Here is a 9,808-nt window from a genome sequence, read left to right as displayed (position 1 = left end):
CTTCTTGTCTGCAATTGTTATGTGTGCCTTTACCCTTGAAACAAACACTGTGAAAAAGCAGAATTTACTGTTGACCAAACTTGCATGGTATTATCTGTAGAAGTAGAGATGATTGTTTTATTTGTTGTACAAGATAAATGAAAAATTGGATCAGTGACATCTAAAAATTAAGCTACCTAAACTAATTAAATTATACAGTTGTTATCCTATGGCTTTATAAATGCACACCGAGGATGAAAACCACACATTTTTCAGTGATGACAAGAAATCAAATTACATATTCCCAGAAGTCCTCTAACAGTTTTTGCACATTTTTTTTTACTATATACACTTATATAACTACATGCTAATATGGGGGCTTTGCTTGGAATCTTTTAAGTGCCCAGTAATGACTCTGCCTACTTAAACTAGTACTGGCAGGCATGGAGCAAACCCTTGTGTTCAGGAGTGGTTCACACAGGTGGGATGAAAAAAGCCCCTTAGGATTACAGTTTATTTAAATAAAAATGCAGATTGCAATATTAGAAAACTGAGAATAATAGATAAAAGAAGTTGATTTCTTACCATATGCTCCTCTATAGAAGAAAGAAGTATCCTGAATCTGGGTCAGTCTGCCATCTAGTGGTACAGCTAGCAAAGTCTTAACTTAAAAAAGTAACACAATGCCCCTCAGTAAGAATTGTTGTTTTATGCTTTAGCAATGCCTAAAGTCTTGTCAGTTTCTATAGCATTTGTTTTAATTGTTACTTGGTACATCAGTTGGCATAGTCTTTTTGTATAACTCATGACCTCTAAATAATAGCGGGAAATCACTACTTGTGCAGACCCCGGCATGACTTCAGCAGCCTTGATTCCTAATTTCTTTACATGATTTGATATAATGAAAGGAAAACCACCATGTCCCAATGTTTAACTATGTGGGTGGCTCAACGTAAATTACTCCAATGCCAGGAACATATAACTACATAAGCTGCCATCAAAAAGGCTTTTTAAGCAGACAAATTTTAAAAAGTAATATGAAGCCACCCCTATCGTGGCACAATTAAGAGTGAAATCTATAGGAATCTAGATTTATTATTTTCCTTAAATCCAAGAACAGGGTAAACCTCAAGTTAAGGACTGGTCACCTGAAGTTAGGATGTGCCTATGTGCAGGCTACTTATGACCAGATTTGGAGTTTCAATGATTGCCCTCCGCAATTACATGACCAAAGAAATACAATTGGGGTTAGTTTACTTCCAGTTTTCAGCAAAACCATGCCCATTGTGAACCATTGGTTTGCTCAATGGCTGTAGCATTCACTTAATGACTACCCCCCCAAAAAAATCCTAAAATTGAGTTGATCATATGACTTACATGATGGGCAGCCTCCATTATGTTCATAAGTCAAGGACTACCCATATAATGTTCAAAAATTTAACATTAAATGTTAATTATTTAAACAGCATTCATTTCATCCTTCAGTAACATTCTCAGAGTATACAACAAAGAACTAAGAAGAAATGAGGTACCAGCTAGTTTTCAACTTACAACCAGTAACTTAACAACCATTTGGAGTTAGGACAGACTCAAAAAACTCAGTCCCCAAAGTTAAGGCTACTGTATCACCTCTGCATTTTAGGGGCTTGTCAACTGGCACTCATTTTCAATCAGGTGCAGAATCCTGCAGTCATATCACCTTTTGTTATTTTTTTGCCACTTTTTGGCAAAAAACACATTAGACAAGCTGGATTCGGACTTATGACTGCATGAATCACTTGTTATCTCACTTAATGACCATTGGAAAAAATTGTTGTAAAATTGAGTCCAGTCACATGGTGACTCAACTTACAACTGCAATGATTTACAACCAAAATTCCAGCTAGAACTGAATGAAGAGGAAAATGGCCAGATGACGCCTATTATGTATGCATTGCCTTTTTGGAAGGTGGAAAGGAGAACCCATTGACTGTTTATATTGAACGTTCTTCCTAGTGCATTCTCCAAATGCAATAGGAATTAAATCCAGAACTTTAAAATCTGTATTTCATGTAAGTTATGTGTATTTGTGTATCTATCTATCTTACTAGCAGAGGTTAGGTGATCAGAAGGAATAATACATATAGTATATAGGATGCAACAAATTCATAAAAAGGGAATTATGAGCTACAAAGAGCACGCAGATAGAAAAAAAAATAGGTTTGGATACGGTCTTGCCATTTGAGAATACCTCCCAATATAAGAAAGCTAAAGTTCAGTCCCCATTTTTACTTTTTCCAAATATGCCTAAGTTGCACTCCCTTGCAACCACAGCAATGAAATAATCTCTTAGCAAACTTGCATAAGAACAAATTGCACAAGGCTCAAACTTCTACAAGGTTCTACAATTTCTGTTCCCCTTCCGTTGGTCCCAGAAGCCTGTATGTGCTTTCAGTTATGAAACAAAATTTATCTGGGTCTTCACTCTGCTCAGCTGGAATGCTATCTGCCTATCTTTAAGTCAAGAGAAAACTACACAAGCATGACATCTCTTGCTTCCCTCACTGATTCCTATCGCTGCTATCTTTGTTTGGAGTCATTGAAGTTATCTAACTGCTCTCCAAGGTAACAGGTGACAAAGCCCAACAGATTTTATACGCTTTGAGGCTGACTTGGATGGTGTAAGAAAAAGGGGGAAATACTATTTTAATACTGATATAGATAAGGATGACTTAAGGCTGACTCAGTCATAAGTTGGGAACAAGAAGTCCCCCAGGATTTTACTCTGCTAGTCATTGTTGATATAGGGGTCGGTGTTTCATGTCCATTTAAAGGCCATTGAGCCAGCACTGTCTGAAGACATTTTCGTGGTCATGTGACTAGCATGACATCACAGAGGGCTGTTAGTTTCCCACAGAAGTGGTACCTCTTTATTTGCATGCTTTTAGGTTGGCAGGAGTTGGGGTGAGGACAGGAGCCTTACCAACTGGCATGCATGAGGGTTGCAATATCTCAGAGTCACGTGATCACCTTTTGTGATCTTCTGACAAGCAAAGTCAACAGGGAAGCCAGATTCTCTTAACAACCATGCTACTAACTTAACAAGAAATGTTTAAAATGGGGCAAAACTCTTTAATATCTTTCTTTCTTAGCCACGGAAATTTTGGCCCAATTGTGATCATAAGTCGAGAACTATCTGTATATTCAAAATACATGACTTAATCAATTTCATTTGATCCCTGAATTCCCCCAGACTTTTAGAGAGGATCATTGACCCTCCTTTCTTCTTTTCTATTCCCCTCTGGATTTATTTTCTTTGCCCTTGTTGTTTTGTTTTATACTATTGTTGTGTTTTTGTATAGCTCTTTGTTTTGAAATGTTGTTCAAGAACTGTAAATCACCCAGAGTTGCTGGGGGTTGGGTTTCATATATATTTAATAAATTATTATTATTCATAGGTAACTATACCAAGACAATTTCACAGACTAAAGTACCCACCAGTGGTTCTCTCTCAAGGCACAAATGTCCAGACTCAAATTATCCTACTTTGGATACTTTAAGTCAGCAGTTCTCAACCTATGGGTCGCGACCCCATTTGGGGTCGAACGACCATTTTACGGGGGTCGTCAAACAACGCGATCCACCATTTTTTCCCCTCAGGGGGCGGCGCGTCCGTGTGACGGGGGTCGCCGTCACACAAAGGTTGAGAACCGCTGCTTTAAGTGAAGACCCAGCTTTCTGGAAAAAGGGCCTAATGCTGGGAAAGGTGGAAAGAGAGAGGATTGTCAGTAGCAAGGTGGACAGACTCTTTATGGTGACGATGAGTGCACCATAGAAAGACTTGAAGGAAGAAGTCAGAGATAAATCATCATGAAAAAAATCTATTTCTGGTCGCTAGAACTTGAAAACTACTTGATGGCACATAATAGTTAATAAACGTTGCTACCAGGCCCCACTTTTCCATGAACAACTGCAGTGGGGGCATGAGTCATAACTGGGGCAGCAAAATCCTTATCTGATTTACACAAGAAGCAAGAAAACCAGAAGCTTCCTTAAGCGTTGGGGAGCATACATTACAGCTGATTATCCCCAGCATAATGCAGAGGTCCCCAATCTTGGCCACTTTGACTTATGGACTTCAACTCCCAGAATTCCTCAGCCAGCATAGCTGGCTGAGGAATTCTGGGAGTTGAAGTCCACAAGTCTTAAAGTGGCCAAGGTTGGGGATCTCTGTAATAGAGCATCTCATTCTGACGATGTCGCCCTACGGTTTCATATGAATAACAGACAAGAGACTGAAACTCTTGTGGGGGGGGGTTGTCGAGATTGCCTTACGTTACATTGGCTACGAGCCCAGAGCACACAACGCATAAGAAATTCTAGAGCAGACGGGAGAAAAAGGGAGCATGTCAATTAATAACCCCACCATACAGAAAGGTCTGTTTCTCACGTGCATGTGATTTATCCACATGCCTCGGCAAACATCCTCTGCGTTAAAACCTTCCCGTCGTATCACTACCCGCCAAATCAAAATGCGCCGGGTTTGTTTTTCTTTCCGTTCATGCGCGGTGTAGATGACTTGATTAGTCGCCTTCGTTCCCGGCATTCCTCTCACGCTGCCCCTCTCTCCGTTCCAGCTCGCGTTCTGTTTGTTTAACCCCTTGCGCGCCACTCCCTGCGCTTCAACCTTCCATTCCACACAGAAACACACACCCGACTATTCCTTGCGCACTCGTCCTTTCCCCGTTCAGCCCCGCCCCTTTCCTTTACTGAGGAAGGCGAGAGTTGGGGGCGGTTGAGCCGCCATTTTGTTCCTCGGGCGAGTGGAAGCTGCACGCAGGGTTGATTAGTTCACTTACGAGCTGCCCGGGGGTTTTGCGAGGGAAGAGAACGGGAGGTGGGTGGGTAGGAGGGTTAAGAAATAGGCATATCTATATATATATATATCGGACCCTGCTTCCTGCTCCCCCCTCTACTTCCGGGCACCGTTTTAACTCGCCATGTCTGGAGAAGCTCCCGCCGGTGACCAGGTGAGCGACCAGGGCCTTCCGAGCTCAATGAAGCAATTGGTGGGGAATGCCTTTTCGAGAAGGGGTATGACTGGGCTCGGCTGACAGGCGGCTGAGGCTTTGGGGAATGAAAATGGCGGTTTCTAGAATAATGAGGAGTAGGCCTTATTCACGTCTTTGTGTTGGGTGGGGGGGGCTGTACCTCTTTCTTCCATTTCCGCCCCCGCTCATTTCAATTCATAATTGTGGCGCGGACCGGCTATATTCGTTTTACTTTCTGTTCCACGATCCCAGTTGCTGTAAGTATTTCCAATTAGTATAGTCTCCAAAGGCTTACACATACACCACCCCCGCTGAGTTTTTCTCTCCCGCTGAGGGTTTTTTTTAGGTTAAAGTTGATTTTGGTAACTCCACAGTCGCTTTGATTTAATTCAAGGAAGTTTACCATAAATTCATATAGAACCATAATTTTAACATGCACTCCTAGTGGCTTGGTTCAATTGGATGTTGAAGTAAAATTTCTCTTTTTAAATATTGTAAGAAACTAGGGAAACAAATGTGTGCTAAATTCTAAAATAAAGCAACCTAGAGGTTTATGCAATATGTTTTCATAAAAGTATATTAAAAGATTTGAAAAATATTTCAAAATATAAATTCTGAGCCCTATGTACTACATTTTGTATATTCAAATTGAGGTGGATATATTTAGAAATTAAACCGATGTAACAGATTTGCTAATAAATGCATTGTTGTTCTTGAAAGACGATATGTTCTGTGTCTGTAGGGGCGTACATCTAAGGATATATAAAAGGTGATTCAGACTCATTGGACTCTTTATGAAAACTAGTTTTTACATAGATGCCCCTCACCTATTTTCAAAGCTACCCGTTAAAAATGTACAACTTAATCTGTTCTGTTGAATTATTTTTACTTAATTGTAGGCAAATTATATGTATGAATTTAAATATCACTCCTTTTAAAGTAAACATTAAGAAATAAACGTTTTATAGTTTCTGTGGAAACAATGAATGTTAGGGATGACTTCCTCTTTTTGGATCTTTGTATAATTAGTTTTGAAATATATTTAAAAAGACATTGAAAAAGAAAAATTGCCTTCTGAGTTCCCAGATTTCTGGGTAATATATGTATGTATATGTGTGTGTTTGTGTGTGTGTGTGTGTGTGTGTGTGTGTGTGTGTGTGTATAACATACACACACACATACATATGTTTTGTTTGTTTTAGGAAACAAGCATACTCTTGTATATTCTATCGCACATATTAACCAACAACATACAGGCTGATTTTGATTTTTTTTCTATGGGAAGTTAGATTCTTTGATCTATATGCAAAAAACCCTAGAGTACTAGATATAGTTATAGCATGTTTTATTTCACTTTTAGGGGTAGATCCTCTGGGTGGCAGACTTGTGCTGTATTCTAAAAACAATGTTCATCTAGTCTATCTTCTTGTTTCCCACTGAAGCCTGTTAGATGTCTCTAGAAGTTCACAGCAAAGCTTAAAGTTTTTTTTTAGCAATTGTTATTCTTCCCTACTTTCACTAGTTAGTGAAATATCAGAATTGAGAATAGGCCAGGAAATTATTTTTTAGGGTACTGTTTTTTGCATCTGGTTTGGAACCATTAAGCTATTATTGGCTATCCTTCTTGCTATGGTATATTGTATGTAAGTTTGGCCTGATTCTTCCAGCAACACAACAGTTTGAGATATCATATTATGCAGACATTTTTTAAGCTGCAGTTGCCTCATTCATTGCGCATTGAAGGAGACCTAGACATCTAAGAAACAAAGGACTCAACAATTGGGTCCAATAATGCTTTTAATACTTTCCTATCAGAAAAGTGCATAGAGTTGGATATACAGAAACAGATTGCTTATCCTTATTATAGTTTATAGATGGAAATTACCAAAAACAGGAGATACTTTTTATATTCTGAAAATGTTTTATAATCTATTGGAGTTCTTTTCTCCTGAGAGAGGTACTTTAGCTTCTCTCCATTATACAGATGTGTGTACATCCATATGTTGGGTGGGCACAAAGCTACAGTAGTGTTTCTCAATGTTGGCAACTTTAAGATGCTGGCTGGGGAATTCTGTAAGTTGTCCATGCTTCTGCTATGGTTGAGAAACATTATTTTAAAGTAATTTATGAAGGATAAAAAGGGAGTCTTAACAGGAATTTATTTTGTATTCATAAATATGGAAACAACATTAGAGATAGCATCTTCATGTTTAGTCCAGTCACTTTTTAAAAGAAAGTCAAGTATTTAAATGTATTTTGAACAAAACATGACTAATATCCATGTATCTACTGCTGGAGAAATATTAGTATTGTATTCCTGGACTCACATAGTCTGTGGTTGAATGCTGTTATGAAGATGTGAATAACTGAGAAACATGAAAATGGAATCTCTGCTTAATTAGCTTTAAAATTAAACTTGAAATGTCACCATTTCTGGTTACCATAAACCAAAACACTTAAAACCAAGCAGAAATGATAATTGCTTCAGGTTTTTAAAGGAGTTAAGATGGCTCCATGATACAGTTCTTAGAACTATTCAGAATGGTTTAGTGCATTGTTTCTTAAACTATTTCTACTCTTGAGAATAGTGTAGAAAATATTGGAATTAGTTCAAAGATCCAAGAGAAAGTCTTTAATGTTTTTTGGTTCTACTCTATTGCAAAAGAAATATTTGTAGCTTTGAATGGAAATGAGGAGTCCTTGGTACTCTTTAAGCTTAGTTGTTTTCTTGCAGACATTTAATTACCCAAAATAGGTAATATCATCAGTGTTAGTAAGGAATGGAGTTCTCGTTTTATATTCTAATGTCAATATTGATGGGAGTAGTCTTGTGGGTTCTTTGGTTGGTCTGTTTACTGTTAGTTGTTTAGCAATTCTTTGATTGGGGATTAGCAGAGATCACGATGGCAAACTAGAAACACTGTGTACCCCAAAACCACCCATACCAATCACATACTCCACTACCAAAGCAATAACCCAACCTCCCAAGAGAAGTTGCGTAAGAATGTTATTTAGAAGAGCACAAACACATTGCAGCAACCCTGAACAGCAGAAAAAGGAAACAGCATTTATACAACACCTTCCAACAAAATGGATATCCACACAACTTCATCAAAAAGTGTCTGATCACTCAACCCAATATAGCACAACCTGCACAAGCCATAAAAAGAATAACACTGTCATACTTCAAAAACATCTCAAAAAACCACCAACAGAGTATTACATCCACATGGAATCAGCATAAAACACAAGCCAACTTAAGCCCTTCTAAACATCCTAAGTAAACTAAAAGACCCAGCAGTCACAGAAGAAAAAAACGAGTCATCTACAACACACAGTGTAATGACTGTAACAGCCACTATGTAGAACAAAATAAGACTTGCAGAATGCATTCATGAACATCAACTAGCAATCAGAAGACATGATGAAAGGTCTTTAATTTCACAACATATAGATAGACTTAACCATAGTTTCAACTGGAAACTGTAACCATGCTAGACCAAGCCAAGTCCAAAAACGCTAGAGTATTTCTAGAAACCTGGCACTCTGACAAATTAGCCATCAATAGATACATAGACATAAACAATATCTACATACTATGTAAAAGAAACAGTCAGCAAGCCCAAAAGGGAACAAAAAGGCCAAAACACCTCCCTGCTAACAATTATCACCCAGATAAGCATAGATTAACTCCAAGATTAACATCACTCCAACAATCAAGAAGTAAACAGTACTATACCCCAATCAAGGAACTTTCAAACAAACTAACAGTAAACAGCCCAACCAAAGAATCTCCAAGATCACTTCCACCAACACTGACAGGGCAATCGATTAGAATATAAACTGAGAACAAACCCCTCTTCTTGCTAGCACTGATAATGTTACCTAGTTTGAGTAATGAAGTCTGCAACCAAACAATGAAGCTCAGAGCATCAAGGACCCCTCAAGAAATCCTTTCTTCCGTGAAAGAAAAAGAGTGGCAGATCTGTTCTCAGCTATCAAATTGAAACAAGTAGGAAAAATAATTTTAGATGAAATTCATAGAAAATGTAAGATTTTTAAATTTTTACTGTTAACATTTTTATGAAAATGTAATTCAGTATAATAAGACCATATATTAAACTAGATCAAACACTGACTCTAAGACTTTAAGGGACCTCAGACCAGAAAAATGATGACATTATCATTTATAAGTTTGCATAATTCATTAAAGTTTCTAATAAAATAATATATCAAAAGAATGCTTTATTTTTGGACTCCTTTTTTAATTTTTACTAAAATGTGGGGCTTAATATGCAAGTTGACATTTTATAACCTTGTAGATATTGAATTGAAAGTACACATTCCAAAGGACTGTATATAGGCAGCTAAACTGTACAGTGGCCTTTCTTGTATTGCCCATATCTTTTCATGGATAGCCATGTGTTTCAATTTTGTACCAATAGAAAAACATCTATTTGCATACAGTACAGCAACATGATCTCTGGAAACTAGATGCTTTTACAGTTTGAATTATATATGCTCATAAATCTTAATTGTCAATCCCAAGCCCAAACAAGACAGTGAAATCCATTTGACTCCAATCCTTTATTTGCTTAGAATTAATAGACAGAATCGGACTAAACTCAAGCTAGATGTATCCTGAGATGTATCCTCTTTGCTTCTCCCCCATCCAGTTTGGACTACACCATCTCTTAATCTAGGCCTCTCTCTGGAAATGTTCTGTGTTGCCAAAACTCCATCCTCCCATTGCTTCTCCAAATGCACATTTTATAATACCAGTTGACTTGAAGAATATT

At 37.9% G+C, this 9,808-nt stretch overlaps 1 protein-coding gene across 1 annotated transcript in view; it reads left to right on the top strand.

Moving 5' to 3' along the window:
* Nucleotides 1-4,774: 4,774 nt before the first annotated feature.
* Nucleotides 4,775-9,808, top strand: part of CSTF3 (cleavage stimulation factor subunit 3) — a 59,309-nt gene continuing 54,275 nt past the window's right edge. The window contains exon 1 of the mRNA XM_039355933.1: nt 4,775-4,988. Coding sequence (XP_039211867.1) covers nt 4,959-4,988 — 30 coding nt within the window. The 5' untranslated portion in view covers nt 4,775-4,958. The remainder of the gene's footprint in view (nt 4,989-9,808) is intronic.

Source organism: Crotalus tigris, unplaced genomic scaffold, assembly GCF_016545835.1.
Source record: "Crotalus tigris isolate CLP2741 ecotype Arizona unplaced genomic scaffold, ASM1654583v1 scf7180000018777.2418813, whole genome shotgun sequence".
NCBI lineage: Eukaryota > Metazoa > Chordata > Lepidosauria > Squamata > Viperidae > Crotalus > Crotalus tigris.
This window is presented reverse-complemented; position numbering and strand designations above follow the sequence as displayed.